This window comes from Pteropus alecto, unplaced genomic scaffold (genome assembly GCF_000325575.1).
Source record: "Pteropus alecto unplaced genomic scaffold, ASM32557v1 scaffold86, whole genome shotgun sequence".
Taxonomy (NCBI): domain Eukaryota; kingdom Metazoa; phylum Chordata; class Mammalia; order Chiroptera; family Pteropodidae; genus Pteropus; species Pteropus alecto.
Genome location: NW_006442109.1, coordinates 33,660,486 through 33,685,139, shown reverse-complemented (window position 1 = coordinate 33,685,139; position 24,654 = coordinate 33,660,486). Strand labels below are relative to the sequence as shown.

Here is a 24,654-nt window from a genome sequence, read left to right as displayed (position 1 = left end):
TTTATTTATTATTCATGTCTACAGCACCTGGTCTTCCTAGGTGGTCTCCCATCCAAATACTAACCAGGTCTGACCCTACTTAGCTTCTGAGATCGGACATCGGGCTTGTTCAGGGCGGCATGGCTGTAGACCAAAGACCATGGCTCCACTGGGGCGCAAACCCATGACCTTCTGCGTGTGAAGCAGATCTGCTAACCACTACATTATGGAACCACGTCCCCTCTGCTCATTTTTTAAATTTGATATTTTTGGTGTTGTTGATATGAATTCTTTATAAATTTCGGCATATAAATTTTTTTAAAACAAGTAAATTAGAGTACAATTATTCATATAAATATGCATTTCTTTTGCATAAAATATTTTTGTCTTAATGGGTTTCATTTACAATGTGTAAAATTAAAATGTGATTTGACTCCAGGAATTTACTTTAGGCAAAACACTGTAGATTTATCATGGGAAATTACAAACATAGGGATGGTTAGATATAATAATAATGGAAGATGGGGGACTGAATGGGATTGTGGAGGAAAGTTCCTTAGCGCTGCTGTGTTTTCCTGTCCTGGGTTTAGTAGTGAAGATGATTTTTCTGTATACAAGAGATGATGGAAATACAGAAAGTAGAAGTAACAAAACAGAACCTTGACTACCTGAATTCAGACCTTGAAAAGGACCTGCAGAGACTGGATAAGGCAAAACAGTTTCTTCTCAGAAAAATTCTAGAGAAAGAAGAAACTATTCAAAGGTCAGTCTTTGCTGTTGGTCAGAGAAGGGCTTCACATCAGAATACCCCTTGGGACAGAGAGAAGGTGGAAGGAAGGTTTACTTCTTTGTCCTTGACTCTTGGCGTGTTATTTAAACCCTGAAACATGCGATGGCCTCACCTTCATGCATAGGCTTTGCATTACATTTCCACATTAGGTTGACATTTTATAGCCACTGCATTTGGTAGTCACTCTGGCTCCCTGAGACCCTAGCAGTATCTTCCCAAGCTGAGGTCCTGGTAGCTTCCTTAGGACGGATCCACACCTGGGTGACTCTATTTTTCAGTCTGGAAAGAGAGATCACCCTGTTACTAGGAGGAACCAAAGAGAGGGAGGAGTTGAACCATTTCATATTTGAGAAGGAAGAAGGCCTGAGGGACCTGGAATTAGAGACAGCAAAGCTGGTAAGGAGGTGTTTGGAAAAGGCTCATCTGATGCATTTTGCTCACAGTCTGCTGTTCTCTCTTTCCCAGGGGTCATCATCGTGTGGTCACTGCTTCTGCATCTAGAAATCACAGTTGTTTTATCACAGCTCTAGGAACGAAGTGCTCGACATGGGGCCCTCTGTTCCCAGAGCCTCTGTGTAAAGCCAGAGTGCATTTTTCCCAGTTGATATACTTATTCCCAGATTTTATTTCAGTGGCCCAGTCAGGGGGAAGATACAAGAGCAGGGTAGGTTTGTCTCTTTATCTCTTTCTTTCACAGGAAAAAAGTAACAAGATTCTAAGCAGGAACGTGGTGGAGCTTTGGAAGAAGGTAAGGTGGGCTGTAGGTTTTCGAGGATCCCAGGATAAGTCCACCCTTGAAAAGAGGCTCATTTCTTAGGAATCACAATAGAGTCATCCCAACTGATGAACTCTCAGAAAAACTGGAGGAGAAACCAGCAAAACTTTTCGGCTCCCTCCTCACTGCAGCTTTCTGAATCTCTTAGAACAAACTCTGATTCATAGAACCATTAGTTTCAGGGCATTACAAATCAGTGATGAGAGAGCTAAAGGACTGTAGAGGGAGAAAAGATTTGTCTCTCCCTCTCCCAACCACTCCACCCCATTTTCGTTTCCCTCTTTCTTTACCCTCCTCGCCACCTATGCCCTTGTTTCCATGCGCTATGGGAACAAAAAGTTCTGTTCAGCTCACATGAAGTCAGGCAGCTTCCATAGGGAGAAGGAGACACTTTTTATTAAGCTTCTGTCTGAGATCTAAATTATGAAATATTATTCTGTAGCCTTGAGGACCACCCTCCCCCCAAGCCTGCCACTATCCCAGGTTTTCATGTCTGTATACAGTGCTCAGTTATGATATTGGAGATATTTCAGGTTTCACGGAGATTTAAGAATATTGGCCTTGATAAAAGAACCCCAAAGCAGAAATTAGCAGAACTAAAAGTAAATAAAAAAAACCTAGAGATTTTCTGGGAGATTTTGTGTCAATTCTAGGTTTTGGGAGGAACGGCTTTCAAGGACTCCCCCAGGCTAGGTATATCTATCTGTATGTTTATCAGAGGTGAGCCAATGTTCTTGTTTCCTCTACACCATGATAGGAGGGCATTCATAACATTATTAGTCACACTAGTGGCAAAGGTTACTGCAATGACAAATAAGTGGAGAGAATTGTTGCAGAGAGCTCATCACCCATTAGTCAATAGAACCCAGGGATCTGAATGCTGTTGGGACCTGCCCTCAAGAAGTTTATGATCTAAATGACACAGAAATACAAATAGGAAGATATTCAAATAGGAAGAGAATACTAACTTCCACAATTATACAGGGATGCGTCAACGATCTTGATTTTCCAACCCATGGCTTATAAGCCAAGGAAGTTTCATTTTTTTAAATTTATCTTTTTCTTCTACTAGAAGGTAATCCAATGAGGGCGTGAATTTTTGTCTGAATTTTCACTCCTATTTCACTCCTATTCCTCCAGTGCCTAGAACAGTGCCTGGCATATAGTAGATATGGCAATTTGGCTGAGCCCACCAAGCCAGAGCCCTGTTGTCGTGTTTTTCTCTGAAAAAGAGGCATGAGGTTTCTCTTTTGCTCTGTGATTCAGATGACATGTGAGTGTACCCTTTGGAATACAGAGAGAAGAATAGGCTGGTAAGCTTTGGTCAGTCAGACGGGAGGAAGGAGGATGGTTAGGCCCACAAACTAGGCAGTCAGGCGACCAAGGCTTAAATGTCAGCTCAGCTACTGCGTGACTTTTAAACGAGTTATGCACTTAACTTTCTTTGTCTCCTCATCTGATAAATGGGGTTTATAATAATGCCCCATTTATAGTATGTCTTCAATATATGATAGTCATTATTATCATGCTCTTTGCTGGTCTAGAGGAAGAGTGATCATTACCCATTTGCTTTCCAAAAGGAATGCTATTAATATTCTGCTGTCATTCATTGTCTTCCATAGATGAAACTACAAAAATCAAGAGAGTCCTGTGCAAAGCAAGAGAAGGAACTGGTCAAGGTAGAGGCAGTATTTTCTCCACTGAGAGTCTGTCTAGAATATAAATGAGAGAGAACCCAAAGGTCTTAGGAATAGAATAGCTTGAGAAATGGGAGAGGGAGGAGCAAGTACACATGGCAGGTGAATTTCTGATTTATGTGCAAGTAAAGGGAAAGAAAGCTTATATTAAAAGTACCGGTCTTATTATTTCTTAAACACCCGTCTACCTCAAATACTCACATACTATTGTTGAATCCCAAACCTAAGTGCCCTGACATCTGATGTTTCACTTGAGAGGCATTTGACAACCTGGGGAAACAATTTCCTTTACTCAAAAGTAGACCCTGCACATGAATGATGAGGTCACTGCTTTGTGATGTGGCTGTTTTCCCTTCAAGTAAGAAGTTGCTAGGTAACCAGCCAACTGTCCAATGTACATGTTAGGGTCTCAGAGAGCAGCCAAACTTGGTTCTGATTTAACTGATGAGATGTGTTCATTTCTTTTCTTTCTAGATAGAGAGCAACTACCAATCTGTGTATCAGCTCTGTAAGGACCAAGCCCACTACATAAAGGTACACTGCCTCTGGGGGAAAGTCAGAGTAGAGGCAGAATTTCTCCAAAGCCATGGGTTCCCTGGTTTCTTGTTATCTGCCACTGGGAAAAATGAAAATGTATTTTATACAACAGCAACAACAACATAGTTGTATGTTAAGGATTTACTTTGTACCAGGCCCTGGCATGTATGATATTTTTAAACACTCAACGTATGGCACTTTTCTTAATAATTTTTGTCCAGTAACTCTATGGGGATGTAATTGTTATAATCAAGAGGACACAAAGGTTTAAAGGAGTTAAGGAATGTGCTCTAAGAACACAGTTAGTGTTAGTAAGAGTCAGAGCTGGGATTTGAATGTAAGCAGGATTCAAAGAGAGAACTCCTTTTTTTTTTCATGTCTATTCATCTGGTCACTAATGTGTCCTAATTTTTTATTAGAACATTGCCATACTTGTGTGTGCACACATGTATGCACCATCTGAAATATTAGAAATTAGTCTTAGGGGAATCTTTCATCAATGACACTGTAGTAAAATACGTAGAAATTCTTGATTATGACAATTTTTTTTATTTCCATGGGAAGAAATACCAGGAATCCTGAGGCAAATGGAAAAGAAAAAGGAGGTGCTGCTTCTTGAAAAAGAAGTGTAAGTTTGGACAAATGACCTCCCTGATGGACTGAAGTGACGGTCTCTAGGTGGTCTTTGAAAAGCAAAGTATTTCTCAGACCAATTTGTGTCACTATAAATGGCCCCCAACAAGTCAGCCTCTACTGCATATTCTAGACTGAAAAATCATCTGTACTCAGGCTTCTCTCTTGCCTTTCTCAGCAATCAGTGTTTAAAAGGTTTCTTTTTTATGTCCTTTTCATGTATCCTCAGTTGAGTGTTATTCTTGAAAACTTGACTTGGGCTAGTTTGACAAGAAGAGTTCTAGTAAATAAAAAGAGGGCAGGAGACTTAGCAGTGTTTCTCCATATGTGTGTCTGTCCCCAGTGATAACCCTTTACACACGTTCTGTATCTATAGACTTATATATGGCTCAGAACTTGACATACCTTTCCTTTTGTTTATACTTTTAAACTTTATTATGTATTATATTGTGTAATATACATGGAGTGCACAAATCTTAAGCATACTGCTTGGCAAATTTTTTATACACATACATCCACATGTTAACACCACTCAGATCAAGATATAGAACATTTGAATACTCCAGAAGGCTCTGCACCCTCCTCTGAGTCAATACTCCCATGAAAGGTATCCACTATTCTGACTTTTACCATTTTTTATTGGTTTTGTCTGCTTTTGAACTTTATATGAATTCAGTACATTCCCTTTTGTGAACCTCTCACTGAGATTCATTTATGTTGCTGCGTGCAGCTATGTTTTGTCTTTTTCATGACTGCATAGTATTCCATCGTATAAATATGTCACAGTTTGTCTATTTTACTGTTGATGAACATTTTGGTTAAAGCCAAACAATTTTTCAAAGTTGCTGTACCAAAATCTCCTCCCATGAGACATTTGTATGGGTTTTAGTTACTCAACATTTCACTTTCACTTGGCATTTATAGTCTCATTTTAGCCACACTGGCAAGAGTATAGTGATATATAATTTTTATTTTATATTGTATTACTGATTACTAATGATGTATATATTTTCAAATGTTTATTGGAAATTTGATATCCTCTTTTGTGACATGTCTATTTGGGAGATTGTCAGTCTTTTTCCTATTAATTTCTTGTTTATTGTATTTTTTTTTTGATAAGGTAATTTGCCAGATATACAATCTATTCTATGGCTTTCCTTTTTTACTCTCTTAATGAAATCTTTTGATAAACCATAATTTTTAATTTTAAAGAAATCTAATCACCAAATTTATTAATTTTTTTTTGCTTAGTGCTTTCTTTGGATCATAAAACTATTCTCCTATGCTTTCTCCTAGAATTATTTCATTGTTTTCCTTTTACACTTACATTTACATTCATCTGCAATTTTTTTTTTCTGTAGTGTGAAGTAGAGATCAAGATGCATTTTTTTCCCCTGTATAGATAACCAACTGACGCAGCACCATTTGTTAAAGAAACCATGAGTTTTCAGTGGTGCCTTGTTTTATAAGTCAGGTGACCATATATGTGTGAGTCTGTTTCTGGATACTTATTCTGTACCATTAGTCTATGTCTCTATCCTTGTGCCAATACTACACTGTTTTAATTACTGTAGCTTTATAATTGGTCTTGATATATCATGGCTTAAGTTCTGCAACCTTTTGTTCTTTTTCAAGATTACCTTGGCTATTCTTGACCATTTGAATTTCCATATAAACTTTTAATTAGTTTTTCAGTTTCTAAAAAAATCTTGCTAAGAACTTTATTGGAACGTAATGGAATCTATCGACAAATTTGGAGGCTAATTAATGCTTAAACAACACTGAGTTTTCCAAACCATAAACATCATTTCCCTGCATGTATTTAGATCTTTTTAAATTTCTCACAATAATGTTTTGTAGTTTTCTACATCTACCATCAGATTTAGTCCTAGATATTTTAATGCTAAATTCACTTATTCTAATAATTTGTTTGTAGATACTTTTAGGTTTCATCTGTGAATAATAACAGTGTATACCTTCCTTTTTAATCTTAATACTTTTTAATTTTTTTCTTGCCTTATTGAATTAGCTAAGACTTTTGGTACAATATTGGCTAGAGGGAGGGGTCACAGTGTGGCATCTTTGACTTTTAAGTGCTTGATATTTAACCATTAAGTATGGCGTATGGGTTTCTAATAGACATTCTTCATCAGATTAAGAAATTTTCCTTTTATTTTGAGTTTGCTGAATTTTTTTTTTAATCATTAGCAGGTATTAAATTTTATTAAGTGCTTTTTCTGTATGTATTAAAAAGATCATTTTTTCTCTCTCTCTCTCTTGGAAATGTACCAGTGCCCTTTCATGTTTAACAGTCCTTGAACTCTGACTTTTACCCCCCAGCACTGCATGCCTACTCCAATCTTTGCTCAGCTCTTTAGGAATCTTCTGTTTTCTAGCCTTTCTTGGAATCTGGAGCTACTCATGCACAGCCTTGACAGGGCAGTTCATGCGGATATTTGAACTCATTTCTCTTTGGTTCTCTCCCCGCTCAGATGTTTCTCTTCAAGTCATAGTCATTTTGATGGTCTTGAACTTCACCCTCTGTCTCCTCAGCCAATTAATGCTGCCACTTGCTCTTTGGACTCTCTTCCTTATACCACAAATTGGCAAGTGCCCTTTGGGAAAGCCCGGATAAATGAGGAGCTCACCTCAGTACATTTTACTTCGCTCAGGGTTTGTATCCCTTCAGCTTCTGACTGCATTCTTCAATGCATTCAAACAGCTATTTAATGCATTTTGTCCGGTTTTCGTAGTTGCTTTTACAGTTGGTCTAGTCTGATATAAGCTATGCTATCATGGCCAGAAGCTGGAGTGTGTACCACTTCTCTCTTTTTTCCTCGATTTGATGATTATGAAAAGTTATTCCTATGAAAAATCTGAGTAAGCTTTTCTGGACCTGACCCTCTGGCAGGAAACAGCTCTAAACTCTGGGTGGCAAAACAAAACAAATGAACGAACAATTAGAAGGCACTGGAGAGTGAATTAAAACAGGTAGATTCTGGAGGTGAGGTGACACATGGAAGAAGGAAATGGCAGAGGTGATTTCCCCATTTTTATCACTCTTGGCCTGAAGGAGGCTAAACTTCATGTGTGAGGGGCAATGGAAACACAGGGAGAAAACCCATTGTCTTCCTGAGCTAAAAACCAGAGGACAGAGTTCTGGACGGTCAAAGCTTCTGGATGAAAAGCAAAGAGCCAGAGATGGAGAGTCTCACATTTTGTGTCTAAACTCTGCCCCAGCTGCAAACTGACCTCTAAACCACGCATGCTCAGCACAGTCTGTGAGCAGCCCAGCTGAGGACATCAGACCTAACCTGGGATTTGAACTGCCACCAAGAGACAGACTTTTTGCAATTTGAATTCGACCTCAGGATTATGGCAGGGTTAATCTTCAATGATTCTTTTCTCTCGAGAATGGAACACATTTTACTGGTTCTTTGTATGCTGAGCCCTTACGAATTTTGAATGTTGAGCACTGTGAATGTTATCAAGAATCTAGGAAATAAATCATAGATGTTGCATCGCTTTCATCAGCCCCTCAGATTATGTAATGTAATTATTATCTGATCTTTTTCACACAGATTCAAAGCCCAGAACAACTCCTCCCATGTAGTGAAACGTGGGTCAATTCAAAACGTTCAAAACAACACGGTAAGTCTTTCTCATCCCAAATTGGAGTTTCCTCTGTCCCTTCTCCCCTGCCCACTACCTTCTTCTTACTAACTCTAGCATTAGGAAATAATGAGGTTCAGTACCGTGCTCAGCTCCATGGCAGCTATAAAGTGGCGGAGTCAGGATTCAAAGCCAGGCAGCCTGACCTCCTGGGTTTAAGCTCTTAGCCACCCTACTATACCGCCTCTCTGTGAGCATGTGGACAGGCACAGCTGTGGCTTTCTTTTCTTCCCACAGGAGAAGACCATTGTTAAGAAACAGAAGAGAATTTTTTCGTACAGGTAAGTGATAGAATCTTGTGTCCCCCAGCCACCCTGGTCTAGGCCTCATTTACTCTGTAGAAGCAAGTGGCTTATAAGAGCATAAGGAAAAAGAATAAACACATCCACCAACCAGAAAATACCAGGCAGGTCCAGATTTCTCCCAACTCTTCCTTCTTTTTGTCAACACCAGAGTTATACAGGACTTGGTGTTTGGAGAAAGTGGCTGTTTCTGAGAAGTTCAAGATGAAGGCTGCAGGTTGCGTTTCACTTTCACATTCCATTCTTATGATTCCATTCTTATGGCCTCTTTCTATTTTTCAGACCCCGAACCTGGTAATCTCTGCTACACTCAGCTGGCGAGAAAGTTCGGGGTGCATTAATTTTCTTAATTCTTATATTGTAGTTCTTTTAGGAAAAAAAGTCACTTGAACTCTCTGTGCCTTAAAAAATTTTTTTTAAGAGAGTGATTCTAAAATGCTTTTGTGGCACTTTAAAGTATAGCTTCAATTTATGACATTTTAGTACAGCTGAAAACTGAAAAGTCAGTTTTCAGGGTGGAATTTTCTTAGATGCACAGGAGAAACACACATACATAACACACACACACACACACACACATACCTTGTATCGTTTGAGTTGCTCTTTTCCAGCATTTGATGTTTAGAAAAAGCTAATCCTAATAATTTTACTTGGATGTTAATATCAGAGATGGCTAGTTTTATTTCAAATTCTAGAATTGCTTGCTATAGTGGACCTGAAGAAGGCCACTGGTCATGAGACTCACAAATGCGACAGTCCTAGATATTTTCTGACATCCCCAGAAGGGCTCCTCCATATATAGTACTTGGAAAGTCTTCTCATTTGTACCCCCAACTTTTCTATGTGGACATCTATTCAGTTGGAGGGCTTAAATATCAGGAGGGCTGTATTCAATTCCTAACCACTACATCAATCTTCTGTTATCACCTACCTCCTACCCTCACTCTCACTTTCTATCTCTCACTTTCCTATCAGTTTTGCCTGAAGAAAGTAATTCACTGGTCATTCAAGGATGGTGAGGTTCACCTCCTATTACTGGATCCCGGGCTGTCTCTTTCCCCCATGCTAATGATGAATTTCTCTTTGCAGGCATTTCCGGTGTCTTGTCTTCATGGTCATGATGTTCATTAGGCTGCTGAGTTATGTGCTTTTCTACCTGCAGTACATAAACCCAGACCTTCTTGTGAATGCCCTTCCCATGATAATGAGCAGGGACACATTGAAGAGGCTGAGGGACATCTTATTTCCCCTCCTCACTCTAGAGGTGGAAGAAGTTCTACCACACTAGTCCGGAATGACTTGGGGTTGGGAGGCTTCACACCACACCCCAGTGAAGAGGGGGGCATGGTTTTGCTTTGTGTGGAGGATGGGCCAGGAAGGAAGTAGGAGACTTGACTCAAAGCTGCTACTCTGTCATCTGACCTCTTCATTTCTTGCTCTTCCCTTGCTTTCCCTCTGGAGTGTCTCCCTTTGAAATAGAGTATGTTTGACAAAAGTACATGTGTGAGTCTGTGAATTTGGTCTGTGAGTCCTGGGGCTTCACTAGGCACTCACAGTTTCCACCCTGTGCAGCTGAGAAAAGCTGCACTTAAAATGAGATAAGAAAAACTCCCCCTGGACTTCCATTCTCTGCTCCATAAAAAAAACAAAAAACAAAAACAAACAAAAACAAACAAACAAACAAAAACGTAGAGGAAAAAATTATGGCTTAATTTGTTAGCTTTCTGTTAGCTTTTCTGTTCGCTGTGGAGTGGACACAAAGGGCATTTAATTAAGGAGCCACTAGGTGGGTATAAAGCTTGCTTCTGTCTAATATTTTACCAACATATTACTCTCCCTAAAGCCCTTTTATTTTATAAGGCTATATCTCATAGGAGTAGGATGTCCTTAAAAGCTGATCTTTTTCATGTACACAGATGGTTACTCTTCTCAATTGAGAAGAAAATTACCCTAAAATTTAAGTGCCATATAAAAAGCAGTGTGTAAAATCAGAAGATGCTTTAGACATAGTAGGCATAGCCAAACACAATTTGTACCTACCTATCCTTCAAAGCCTAATTCAAATGTCATGTCTCCCATAATGCCTCCTTAGATCCCTCCTTTTCATCTCTGATCCATCCCTCTGAGACAGCCACACTTGCCCTTTTCTGAATTTTCCTATACCTTTTCTGGGCTTCCCTCAGTGCCCTGCCTATTGCTACCTTGTAGTGTCATTACTGTGTGTCTTGACCGTAGGGCACATGAACCCTTTATTCTGTACCATCCCAAATGGCCCCTAGCACAGTGTCTATACAAAGCAGGTACTTAGTAAAAGATGGAATGATCCTTTAGAGAATTTGTATTTCTTTTCTAGGGCATCTGGAGGGTGGTAACGATTGGAATCCTGAGTCTAGACCTTGTGTTGCAAGAGCTCACTCTTGCTGGTACAGCCAACTGAGTGTTGATGGTGGAAAGGGAAAGGAGGTAGAGGGATATACCATGGAATACAAGGTTATGTGGTCAGCTGGTGGTTTCTGTAGGTTACCGAGGCTAAGTGGTGAAGGTACCATGGTAGCTCCTTCCACCTACGTATTCCCTAGGCTCTTGCTTTCTGGTGACCTTTTCTCTTTTCAACATCATTCTTGATACAGGTTTATACTGAATTTCACTTGGATAGAAATGTAAGGGTAGAACAGACACAGTGCATGTTTGCTTTGGCTGCAGACATGACCCTGTCCTACTTTTTTTGCAGGGGTGGGAGGGGAGACTGAGGGGAAGAGGGTGAATTGTCTCAGAACAAGGCTCCAGAATACGAAAAACTGATCAACACCACCCTCTTGTGGCCAAATGAAAGCTCTCTGCATTTCGGCAGGGTTCACCCAAAAGGCAAGAGTGCAACAAGCAAGTTGAAACAAGGAAGATAGATTAGTTGTCACTCCTGGGCAGTGCTCTCTATGACCTCTAATAAGTCCAATTAGTATTCATCAATTCATTCAACAAATATTTATTGAGCTGCTTTCTTGGACCAGGCACTGTTCTAGACACTGGGATTAGAGCAATGAACAAAACAGACAAAAATCTCTGCCCACATTCTAGTGGGTAGAGGCAGATAATTAACAAATAATTAAAATATAAAAATCAGATGATATCAGGTGATATAAAAACATTAGGTGGAGCAGGAGGAAGGGAGCACTGAGCAGCAGCAGTTGCAAAGTCTACTTGAGAACTGGCATTATAATCAAGACCTGAATGAGATGAAAGAGCCATGGACGTACCAAGGGAGGTAGCATGGCCAACAGGAAGACGGCAAGTACATGGCCTTGAGGCTGGAGTGTGCCTGGTACATTTGAGGTTCCTTAGCTAATTCCCTGTTCACACCTGTGTAATGGTACCTTCATTAAGCTGGAATCTTCTGAGTTAAATTCTGGTTCTTGCAAGTACCGTGGCTGATACACTGTTCAGTGGCCAGAAGCATTCATTAGGCTGAAGGGTTTCCACTTTTGAGTAATTCTAGGGCTACAGGTGTGTGGGAAGAAAATGGCACCGATCAAGAAATGAACACACAAAGTATCATCTCCTGAGTCCTTCTCATCTCTGGTTACACAATCTCTCATAAGCTCACGGAACTCTTAGGCTCCTCCACCTCCCAGCACATCCTACAATCACATTCTAATCAGATGTGGGCCCACAGGACTAGGAAATTTTGCTTAGGAAATTACAGACCAAGCAGCCCCTAACTCGCAGTCAATGATCCAATGGGGATTTGAAAGCTTGAAGCTGTGCTGGAAATCCATGCTGCAGAAGCACAGTGGCCTTTTTCTGCCACCCAGTGAGTCTGCTTTCAAGCAGGCAGCTGGCCCTGGGGCCTGGATGGCATTCCCAAGTCTGGGGAGCGGAAGAGGTGTGACCGACCGCTGTTTTAAATGAGCCGTGCTGAGGCGGACATCTGACTTCCAGTAACTGGGAGCTTATCACCCCCCAAATATCCAGAAAGATTATGACAAAATAATATAAAGCACCTAGCATACAAAGGGCATATGGTAGGTATTCAACCGACATGTATTTCCTTTCCCTAATATTAAAGTTTGCCTTCATCTAGTAGCTAATTTTAGTTCTGCCTTATAAAGCCACACAACAAAATGACTGTCTCCTTCATATTTTAAATCACTAAAATTGAAAGGCCTTCTGTTCTCCAAATGAACATTCTCAAGTCCTTTAAACTGTCACCTGACATGGCCTCCAGATCTTGTATTATTTAATTTACTTTTCCCCGAACACTCGCTGAGCTGAACAGAATATTACAGATGAAGTCTGACTGGCAAAGTACAGCAATATTATTCTCCTTTTATTCTGAACACTATGTCTTTATTAATGCTTCCTAAGATTTCATTAGCCATTTTGGAGGCTGTATCGCACAAAGACAATGAGCTTGGCATCAACCGAAATCCCTATAATCCTTTTGAACATGAATCATTCTTACTCTACATCTCTACTGTTTTGTATTTGTACAGATTAAAAAACAATTCTAAATGTAGAACTTTCTATGTGCTCTGTTAAATTTCGATTTGTTGGTTTGGCCGCCTCATTTTAGCCTGTTGCAGTCATTGAAAACCCTGATTCTATGAAGGAATTGGCTAGTCCATTTAGTGACCGGAGACACCTGGTAAAGTAGACATTGCTGAACGTTAGATGCGGAAAGGCTTGGGTGTGACTCTTCTTTGGCCTTGTAATATTTTTTGACCCCAGGCAGCTGGTTAACCCTTCATTTAAAGTAGTCAGGTAAGTAATAACACTCCCAGGAGCAGGATACAACAAACAGCTGCAAGTCCTTTCAGTATTCTGAAATGGAATTTCTTTGGGTCTGGGGACTCAAATTCAATTAAATGGATTAGGCCCTTTCCTTGTATCTTCTTACCGATCTTAAAACTTAATTACCTGTTCACTATTTTGGACTATCCTTTTTATCACACTAAAGATCAATTTCCTTGATTAGAGAAGGCTAATGTGAAATAGGACTCTTATCTATTAACATTACACCTCATACCCTAAGGAGTGATCTATCCCTTTCATCTCTCCTGTTTCAAATACAGCACCGCAAATGCCTTTTTAAAAAAATATATACTTTATAATATCTTTTTGAAACCCCAGCATTGTCTTGGAAAAAAAAAAAGCACTGAATAAGGAGTCAAAACTTGGACCCTGGTCCCAGCCTTTTTGTCATTATCTGAGTTTATACTAGCCACAAACTCTCTGAGCCTGAGGTTGATTTTGGGTGTTTCTAATATTGTTCATTCTGACTTTGATTCTATGAACTAGTACATTCAGGTCCCAACATGAGCGTGAAAGAGCTGTCTTGCTAACTTTCTCTAAGCCTGTCAGGCTTCAGTCCTCCCAGCAAACTGAGCCCTCTCCTGCTCTTTTCTCTTTCCCAGGGCATCCTGCTGGAAATCTGGAAGTGCTTCCATAGCTCGCTCTTCCTTGTTGGGAGTCTTACTGGGTGATGCTTCTGTAATTCTTATCTTCTTGAGAAGAAATAGTCTGTCTTAAGAATGAGTTAAGAGGGTTGGTTTAAAGGCTTAGTTCAACAAATATTTATTGAGTTCCTCCTGTGTGCCAGGCCCTGCACGATTAATGCACTGGGATGCAGAGGAGAAGGGAGGGGGAACAGTTCAAGAAATAAGCAACAAATTATGTTCTCAAAGACTCTGAATTTTGTAGCAGATTCCAGAACTCAATGTCAAGTTTAGAGGTAACTCTAAAGCTTCTGTGAAATATAAATGCTGACTTAATGAGGGCTCAGAACTACCAATACTCACATTTATTGATCATCTGCTATACTGCAGACATTGTGTTAGTCACTTCCACATGATCTCCATTTCATAGTTTGGTGAACTGCCTGAGATTATCCAGCTAGTAAATGGCAGAGCCAGGGATCATGGACCACCTCTGGACTCCACCAGGACACCTGCCTTTCATGTTTCAGATACAATATAGATCTTCGAAGTCATCTTCAAATCCAATATCAGTCTGCTAATCAGTAGAACTATTGAATCAGTAATTGTAATCGGTTACTTTTCCATTACCTATTTTCCTCTCTCCTCTATCATTGGTTTAAAGTTACTATGGAGATCCGACATCATTCCATTTGCTGTCTTAAATTTTACTTTGGAGGTTAATTATACCTTTAGTTAAATGATTCTCATTAAAATAAAAAAAGTCTTGGATAAATGCTTTATTAAGCCATTACAGACCATTTATACCCTAGTATGATTATAATGTGGGAGAGTTGAGTTTTATAGAGAGAGCCTGAAGGATATATTAAGGCCATTGTCACATAAGGTGGGTGAGGGTGTTGAACTGAAGGAGTAACAGGGAAACTGAAGTAATCTCTGGAATGCTGACTCTACCAAGAGCAGCTTTGCCTGCGATGGCCCTTAGGGAGTCCATGTAAAAACTTTAGTTCTCATGCATAGCCATGCCACTCTCATGTTACAGCTTTTAGTATAACATAATTGGATTAGGTGGGAATCCAACTCAGTACAGGGGTGACGCTGTCCCCTGCAGGTTGATCTCTTGCAAAGCCCAGCTGGCCACTCTCATGTTACAGCTTTTAGTATAACATAATGGATTAGGTGGGAACCCAACTCAGTACAGGGGTGACGCTGTCCCTTGCAGGTTGATCTCTTGCAAAGCCCAGTTGAAATGTTTATGGCGGGTCTTTTCTCCCACACTCCAAATAGCCTCACTAGTTAGGATTTAATCAACTCCTTTGAAATCCTTGCCTTTATGCCATGGTCATCACCACCTGTGCATGGGGATCAGCTTGAAAGAATAACATCACTTGTTCCCTCTGGGAGTTCAGTGAGTTTGAATCTTAGAGGGCTCTATAATCCCCAAGCTCAACAGCTGCCAGTTTTGTGACAGGGACCGTGAATGGGCAGGTGCTTGTCTCTCCACTTGCTTGGGTGTGTAGGCTTCCTGGGTGCTATCCTCATGGGTCTCAGCTGGCAGAGCTACCCTAATGTGGGATGGTCTATCCTTTGCCAGCAATCTGCAGGAGTGTGACCCCCAGCTTGGAGCTCAGAATTTATTTTTCTTCTGGGAAGTCTGTTGACAGGTTGGTGAAACCTGAATCTAACCAGAGGCTTTTCAGATCTTGGATTTCTCAGCCTCACCGAGCTAAGTCACAAAAGAGTAAAAGGAGTGATGGTAGGGGCTTTTGGCAGTTCTTGGGAGAATTACAATGCAGGGGGTGGTGAGAGGGGTGGAAATGAGGGCTAGGGAAGCATGGCAGATGGGAAAAGTCCAAGAGGGTCTGATGGGGAAAGGAATGGGTTTCCTGGCTATGGATTTTTTCCTTTTGCTAGAATTTTTCTGCAGTAAATATAGGTGGTTAGGAGATTCCCTACCTTCCAGGCCTGAAACTATGTTTGCAATCAACTTTAAACAAAACCACATGATAGTTTAAATGCTCTACAATTCAGTCAGTAATGCAATCTGGAAATAAGAGGTAAATCTGAGATTAGATGCTACCCACCTACCTTTCCATTCATGCTCTGAGTATCTCTGGTCTAGAAAACTGATGAGCCGCCACGAGCCTAGAACCTAGTATACCAGTGACTTCCTATGTAATGGGAAACCTAACCTCTTCCCAAGGTTTTATCCTACTGGGAAGATCGCCATTGACCAAACTTACAAGATAAAATGTCAATTTAGCAAATCTTTATGTTTCTTTTACCTGCACCACTGTGCTAGAAAAAAATAGGCACAAAAAAATTGTGAATTTTGTTATATAATTCCTACCTTGAAAGAATTTGTAATCTATTAGCAAGGAAAAAAGAAAATACAAAGTCACCTTAATGCAAACAAGAGTGAGGAAAGTACCATTAAGAGGATACAGAGTGCCAAGGAGGCTCAAAGGAAAAAGATTACATCTAGAACAGGGAGGAGCTAATGGGGAGGTATCATTGGATATAAGTAGAGACAGAGAGATAGGATGTCAGTCCATGAAGATGAAAGAGGATGGGCCTTCTAACTGAGGGGAGAGAGTGAGAGATGATGATCCAAAAATACCCCCAAGCTTTTAAATAAACTAATCTAAACTGTCCAGGGAGAGGCTAGAGCTACACTAATCCTTTGAATATTCAAAGAAAAATTTCCCAGCAGAGAAAATCTTAACAGAAGCTTACTTGATTAGTAATTGTTCAAGAGACATTATTAATTATTCACTTATATTTGCTCTGCAAGAAAGAGTTCAAAAAGGATTCAATAAATTTTTGTCTCCAATGAATTAACCATTGACAGGATTGGGGGGAGGAGAATGTACTAGATAATCCTGAGGACTCTCTGTTGCTTCACAAACTGGCCCAGTAGCTGGAGGGCAGGGAGAGAGACCTGAGAAAGAGACAGGTCACTCCAGATAGGTAGGTGGCAGGTTAAGTAAGCAAGGGAATTTCCAAATGAGGTTTGTTTGTGGCAGCTCTGAGACAAGTAGGTCTCTTAAAAGTTTATAAAGAGGCCTTACTTGGGTTCAGTGACATGTACCATCTAGATGGTCTCAACACCACCTTACTCTCTTAAGTCTGTGTCCTTGGAGCAGCTTCCAGTGTGGGGAAGGCAGGCAGAACACACAATCCAAGGACAAGAAAGGAGGTACGGAACCTCTGATGGTGCAGGTCCAGCTTGCAGTCAACTGTTGGTCACATCCTCTCAATGATTTTCTCCAACACCTTCCCAATTTAAACATTTTAAATTCTTAAACCTTCAAGGCCACTGATTCCCAGAGATACTTACACTGAAATGAAACATTATTCAGTAAAGAAAACGAAAAGATAAAGAACATTCTGTGGGGTTGCGGAAGAGGAATCCAGTTACTCCCTTTGTACCAGAGAGTCTCGTTGACAGAATTGCCCAGGGAATATTTAAAAATACTGGTGCCTGGGCCCCAGCCAGAGGTATCCTTGGTTTCACTTAAGCACATTGGTATTTTTGAAAAGCACCCCTGCAACCTCCCCACCCTAGGTGATTCCAACATGCAGCCAAGGTTGAGAACCACTGCTCTAAAAGCATTGAGAGTAAGTTCCAGCCTCTTTGTGCAAAAATAACAGAGATGTGAGGAGAGCTATTTCCAAACTGGGAAAATAAGTGAGAAGAGGCATGTACAGAGATCACCTCAAAATGACATTGTGCATCCTGATTATTTTTTCTTCATATTTATGGCTGCTTTAGCACCTTCCGACTGGGTCTACAGTTGTTTCGATCTGCCTCACACCAATAAGAACAGTCTCCTTAGCATATTGGGTACTTTCTATTCCATGGAGAGAGTATAAAGATCAGGATAAAGCAAAAACTTACTCTTTCCTGATGTGAGATGCGGAATAAAGCTTGCTCTCCCCCCACCCCCCGCCACCCACCAAGATATCCACCTCCTAACTTGTAAATGTGTACTTCATATGAGACTGCAGATATGATTAAGTTGAGGATCTTGAAATGGAGAGATTATCCTGTACTATCCAAGTGGACCCAATGTAGTAATAACAAAGATTGTTAAAAGTGAAAGATAAAAGGAAAGTCAGAGTTGGAGGGGATGCGATTGATAGAAGCAGAGATCAGAGCAATGGCTTTGAAGATAGGAGACCATGAGTCAAGAAACACAGGCAACCTCTAGAAGCTGCGAAATAGTTTACACACATCATCTTACTCACTCCTCATAATGATCCTATGTCATAGGTCCTTTTACTGCCCCCATTTTATGGAGGAAGAACCAGAGACTCTGAGGGTTAAGATTTGTATTTCTTAGAATCTGCATCGTCAGTAATGATAAGATGCACCATTATATTATGTGCCACCAGAAAAAAAAAAGATTGCTAGTTAAACTATGACATGTCATCAACATATACCATTTCTAATTCTAATTGGAAAATTAAAAAACAAATGATATGACTTTCCATATGATAACTCTTATATTGCTCTGTAGAAAAATATCAAATATCAAATTCTTTAAAACATGTTCTACTTGAAGAAAATTATTCTCGTTTGGAGCCCTTAAAGCTGCGTTATTCAGTATGGTAGCCACTAGCCACATATGTCTAGTCCAAAATGAGATGTGACATAAATCTAAAACACAAAAGGTTTCAAAGACTTATGATAAAAATAGTTAAATATCTCACTAATAATTTTCTGTATTGATCACACGCTAAAGTGACAATATTTTGAATATACTGGATTAAATAAGATAACACTAAAATTAACTCTACCTGTTTCTTTTTACCTTTTTAATGTGGCTTCTAAAGAATTTTCAAATATACATGTGGCTTTAATTACATTGCTATTGGACAGCACTGCTTTAAAGTGCAAGTATGCAAGTAAACTGCCTATTGTGTAAAGAAAAAAAAAACACATTCTGAAGTTAGGGAGCTATTTTGTCCCTTTTCTTCAGAGCAAAATGATGATGTTCACAAAACCTATAAAATTCAGGCAGGGTGAGGTGAATGTGTGTGTTGTTGGAAGTGGAAGGGGTCAGGGCAAGATGCTCAATTCAATTTTCATTTTGGAATAGGTCACTTTCAATTTTTTTGCTGTATTAAAATGTACATAAAATAAATTATGCTAATTTAACCATTTTAAGTGTCTGATTTGGTGGCATTAAATATATTTACAATGCTGTGCAACCATCAACACTATCTATCTCTAGAACTTTTTCATCTTCCCAAACTGAAACTCTGCCCACTAAATGATTCCCAGTTCTCTCCTCCTCCCAGCCCCTGGCAACCACCATTCCACTTTATCTATGAATCTGACTATTCCATATACTTCATACAAGTGAAATCACACAACATATGACCTTTCGTACCTGGCTTATTTTACTTAGCATAATGCTCTCCAGGTTGATCCACTCTCTTTTAAGGATGAATAATCTTCCATTATATGTATATACCACATTTTATCCATTTACCTATTTATAGATGAATAATCACTTTGCACTGGCTATGTTACTTGTAATTGTCCTACTTTCGGCGAAGGCTTTAGCTTTGATTTACCTCATTCCTTTTGTCGTGTTTATTGGAAGACCTATGGCATAGGGGCTCTGAATAGAGTCCTCTTAATGAATTATGCTTCACAGAGCTATTTACAAATTGGGCAATTTTATGAAGAACCATGAGTATACAATTTTTATTTACAAATTGGGCAATTTTATGAAGAACCACGAGTACACATTTTTTTTTCCTGCTACGATGTCAATAGATTTTGACGGGTTAGAAGAAACTGTTAACAAATGATTTGGCACCAAGTCATGCAGATAGCGTAGTCCTACTGAGATGCTGAATTCTCATGCAAGAATTTAAGATTAGGAACCCAGCGTTATTCCACTGTAATATTTATCCAGTGCATCCTGCCTACAGCCTTGAGATAAACAGACACTCTATATGGTTGCTTGGCTCTAGTAAATCTGTGCATAAAAAACCAGGAACAAGGAAGCAGAACCCTTTCCTCCTGCAATGTCTTCAGTGTCCTCTATTGACAAACCTTAACACTTGGCCATCCGGCAAAGGAAAAATATTTGAGGGGCTGAGATTCATTTTTACAGAGAAAGCAAAAAGGCTGAATTTAGAGCTCAGAATCAATCATCTTTAATTGGTACAAAAATGAATGGTGGGGAAAAGACCTGTACAAGCCATGGAACTGAGCAATCTTACTCTCACAGACAGAAAGTGAAGGGAGTTTGTTGCGAGTGAAGAATGAAAATCTAGTGATATGTAAAGGAATATCTGGTTTTTGAAGATCCCAAAGATGCCTTATGACCTAAAATGAATAAAAAGAAAAACCCGGGCTGCTGTAAGCAAAAGTGTTTAATAGTGATATTAATAGTGATAAGATATTAATAGTGATAAGAAGGATCATAAGGTCTCTTTCTCCTGCCCCGAGGATGAGACCATTTATGTTCTTTCAGCAAATATTTAATAAACACCTACCAGGTACAAGTACTACTCTAGTCACTGAGGAGTAGTAACCTTTATAGTGGTAAACAAGGTAAACAAATTATCTGATCTCTTAGCCCTTAAAATAAAACAGGACAATGAACAAGAAACAATTAAAACAAGCTATCAACAAGACAATAAAATGACAAACAAATTAAAACAGACATGAAAGGTGAGATGCGGAAAAAACTTTGAGTGATATCATAAAAAGTAACTGGGGAGAAGAGCCAACTGAATTAGATGGGGTGCACTGGGAAGGTTGCTCTGCTGAGGTGACATTCAAGTTGAGAACTAAAGGATGAACATGAGCTAGGTAAGTGGAGAGACAAGGAAAAGAGAGAAGAGCAAGGGCAAAGGCCTTGAAGCAGGAAACCGCTGGCTTTCCTCAGAGTGGGACAGGGAGAAAAGGAGAGGAAAAGGGGAGATGAGGTAGGAAGGGAGGAGAGGCATTTCTTGTCAACAGCTAGAGTACATTAAGGACAGCTCATATCCCTGTAGCAGACAGAGGTGCTGATAGGAAGAATAAAGAGCCCTAGGGTCCTCTAAAGAAAAAGAGAAATCTAATTATAATGTCTATAAATGTCTTTGAGATACTTCTGCACAGACCATGTAATATTACCCATCTATATTACATTAGGTTAAGCTATAGCCCAGCTTCAGCTGGTACACCAATCATAAATGCAGCTGGCCCTGAGGGTCAGCTAGCATCTAATCAGAAAACATATACATACTCTAATGGTGACAACTACATGCTCTTCCCTTACCCATCATTCAATCAACAATAGAAGTTTGGGTAATAAAATGAATTTCAAAAATGTGTTTTATCTATGAAATCAATGGCTACTTAATACGTTCGAATGTTAGAAAGCTGCTCTTGCTGGTGAAACTAAGGGTATGCAATTTTGTGGTTGGCTAAAATATTTTAAATGTAATACCTAATCATGCATGATCAGAAAATATAAGAATCCAGTGAGGCATAGAGCCTGTACCTTCTGTATGGAACCCAAGGCTTGGTTCCAAATTGGTCCTGTGTCCATCTAGCCACTGAAGATTGTTCTTGCCCTGATGCTGACCAGAATCCTGCCTGTGGAATACTGTCACTCAAACTGTGGTCGAAGAACCTAAAACAGAGTAAGGATTTCATCTAATTTACAGAACAGGTTGTGTTAGCTAGTATTAACTTGCTTGCAAATAAATGTCTGTTTAATAAATGTATGTGTGGCAAAATTTGGTCTGAAATTTGCTTTCTTTAAAATCTGATAGTAAGGTTGGGGAGGAATGCCCTCAGCCACCTCGAACTTTTCAGTGACTACGATTTTTCATTGCTGTTAAAAAGAACTTAAGAGAGCTTGCATGACCAAATTGACTTATATCCATTTGCAACACATTCCCAAGTGACAAGAAACTGGCAGCAGGCATTTAATAGAGAGCAATTGCAGGAAAGCAAATTTCTGTAAATACACATGAGGATTTTAGATTTAAAACCTGACTGCTAGAGCAGCACGTTTCCTGAAATTAGCATCAAGGTCTAAAATATAAGGGGAAGTCCATCTCAGAACAGGAGGTGCATGGCACAAGAACCAAAAGATCTAGATTAGAGACTCTGACACCCTTTAGATAAGGCTTGCATCCTGAGAAGAACTAACATAAGGGAAGGCTGAGCAGAAAACACATGAAGATTTCCATGAATCTTCTCCCATGAGTCTTCTCTATTTTCCCTCTGTGGCTCTTAGAATTTGTGAGCAAAGGTAAGGCCAGGCCTAGCTCTCAAGACAGGAGGAAAACGTTATCTTAATACTCCACTGCCTTCTAGTCCACTAAATAAGTGCAAATATATTTGTGATGATTTCTGTAGCCTAACCTATTCTTATAAACTTTTCTACAAGATGCTTTCCAATCATGTTTTATAACAATTTTTTTAAAGATAAACCAAGGAAGGAAGCCAACATTGTGTGAAGGAAGTTAATTCCAGAAGGAGTAAGTGAAAATTATGGAATTAGAATTCATACTCTTCTTTTGATGGATCACCCGGAGAAGACCAATAACTGGGACCTAGAGAAATGACTTCCTAAGATATTGAAAAGTCAAAGGGAGAGAAATTTGTGCAGGCCTTGAGAATGTGCCTTAAAGATCTTAACTAAGGGAAGTTCATAAACCAAAGACACCCAGTTATGCATGGATACCCATACTTATCTCCCTTCCCTAAACGCAGACTGAATACTAAGGCAAGATTTCCTGGACTCTTCTAAAGGCCAACTTTGGTTCAAGGACTCCTAATGGCCTTGACAAATTTTCTTTGGACTGCTCGGCAGCTTAGGACACTTCCATTCAACCTTCCTTGCCTCATTCCCTCAGCTGTGGTCAAACTGGCATCACCGTCTGATTGTTCTCCCAGCTCTCTCTGGCTCCCTCCCCCTTTTTCTCTTATATGTATGTCATCTAATAACATCTTTGCATGTTTAATCACATCTTAGTGTCTGCTTCTTGAAGGACTTGGATACACAATTCTACCATTTTTTTTTTCAAGTAGTTAAAATAGGAAATAGTAGTAATTGATTCACAGCCAGTTCCTTCTCTCTTAGTTGTTGGGATCAGTAAAATCTTTGGGTGAAAATGTGTTTATTTTGAATGTGTTTATTTTGGAGGTGGATCTATAGTACCTTTGGTGAGCCTAATATGATATCGTTAAAGTCCAATAAGTATCTTTCTTTCAGAATCTAGATGGGAAATTGTAATTTTTAGAAATCTTGAATATCTATAGAGAGATTTAAAATGCCCTCCAGATATAAGACATCATTATTTTCATAAAACAAATTTCCACTGCAGTAATAAAGTTTTAGTTTATGTACTTGTCTAAAATTAGATATGAATGGGACCTTAGGAACCTTTTGTTCTAACTTCTCCTACCCTCTTTTTATTTCAGAAGGAAAAATTGAGGTCTAGACAGTAAGAAGGGCCTTGTCAAGTATGCACATGTTGGGTCACAGACAGTTTCTGACACAGGTGCCCCATTGCTCAGCACTGTGCACTGCTTCCAGCTGAAGGAGCCCCTGGGTGACAGGGGAGATTTGCTTCACATTTCGAGAGGTCTCATGCAATGTCAAGAGATGTAGAAATAAGAGTAGACTTATTGTTAAGTGTTATGGGAACATAAATTCTTGTTTAATCTCTCCTAACAACTGCTGCTCGGCCTTGGGCAATTCCTGTGACATCTCACATTTGAGGTCTGCACTTGGCAGACATCATAGGGGAGGGAGGGAGGTTACCAAATAATTAAATACAGAATATAGCCAAGGGAAGTCATGGAGCCAAGGAATATTTGAGTCTTCCTCTTTAGGATAAATATTAAAGTTTCTAAGAAAATTAAACCGGAGGAAAAAAAATGGTGTAGATGATAGAGGCTCTGTTCATGCCTCTGGCGACCAAATCAAAGTTGTGACTGAAACAAAGAGCAGCAGCAAGGAAAAATTGCCTGGCATCCAGATGAACAAGCCATACAATTAGGGAGAAACACAAGAAATCATCTGCAAGGATGGGGCGAGGACGCGGGGTTGCCGGGTCAAGCATCTGAGTAAGAGAGAAAGAGGCTGAGGCTGAGGCAGTGGGAGCTGCAGACGCCTCTTAAAGGGGCCACGTCCACGAGCAGATTTTTGCATGACAAACCTGCTCTCTCTGTGCACCAGTGCCGATTCGGCTGCACGCAGGAGGCACTAAGGACTTACAGGGAGACATTGTTGGAGTGATAGCTGAGGTGAGAACTGCTCTGTACAGAAGTGATGGCGGTATCCACTGTTCCCTGTTGAATCCTCCCCTTCCCAGTAAGTGGCCACAGTGCCACCATAACCGTGATGTCCTCGAACTGCACAGCATCAAACTGGATAACAGAGGTTCCTCTGCCCAGAGCATTCCCTGAAACTTCACCTCCCCCAACTCGCGGCCCCACCCAAGCCACATCCAGGGATATCCTCAGCAAGTCAGGTGCTCCTTGCTGAGCGGTACCTAGACTCACACTGAAGACAGCTGGCCTCAGTTTCTGGTGTGGCCTTTCTTTCTTTCTTTTTTTTTTTTTAAGACAAGGCAACCCTTGGTTGACCTCACAGATTGCAAAGAACTTTTCAGCTTACAATCCCTTATTTTTTTATTTTTTTATGCCTACAGCACCTAGTCTTCAGAGGTGGTCTCTCATTCAAGTACTAACCAGGCCTGACCCTGCTTAGTTTTCAAGTTCAGATAGGATCGGGCTTGTTCAGGGTAGCATGGCCGTAGACTCTGGTGTGGCCTTTTGAGGCAACTATAAGCACAGAATCTCTGG

General features: G+C 40.0%; 1 protein-coding gene and 2 pseudogenes across 1 annotated transcript; 1 reads left to right on the top strand and 2 right to left on the bottom strand.

Annotated features, from left to right (window-relative positions):
- Positions 1–15: 15 nt before the first annotated feature.
- On the bottom strand, positions 16–131 carry LOC112469843 (annotated as a pseudogene).
- A 468-nt stretch (positions 132–599) lies between these two features.
- Positions 600–9,673, top strand: LOC102887199 (transmembrane and coiled-coil domain-containing protein 5B-like). The gene is given in 11 exon segments (XM_015595854.1): positions 600–742; positions 1,048–1,165; positions 1,467–1,517; positions 2,078–2,146; positions 3,167–3,223; positions 3,716–3,775; positions 4,343–4,352; positions 4,355–4,406; positions 7,993–8,062; positions 8,321–8,364; positions 9,475–9,673. Coding segments are annotated over 11 exon segments (873 nt in total).
- A 14,818-nt stretch (positions 9,674–24,491) lies between these two features.
- Positions 24,492–24,610, bottom strand: LOC112469735 (annotated as a pseudogene).
- Positions 24,611–24,654: the final 44 nt, after the last annotated feature.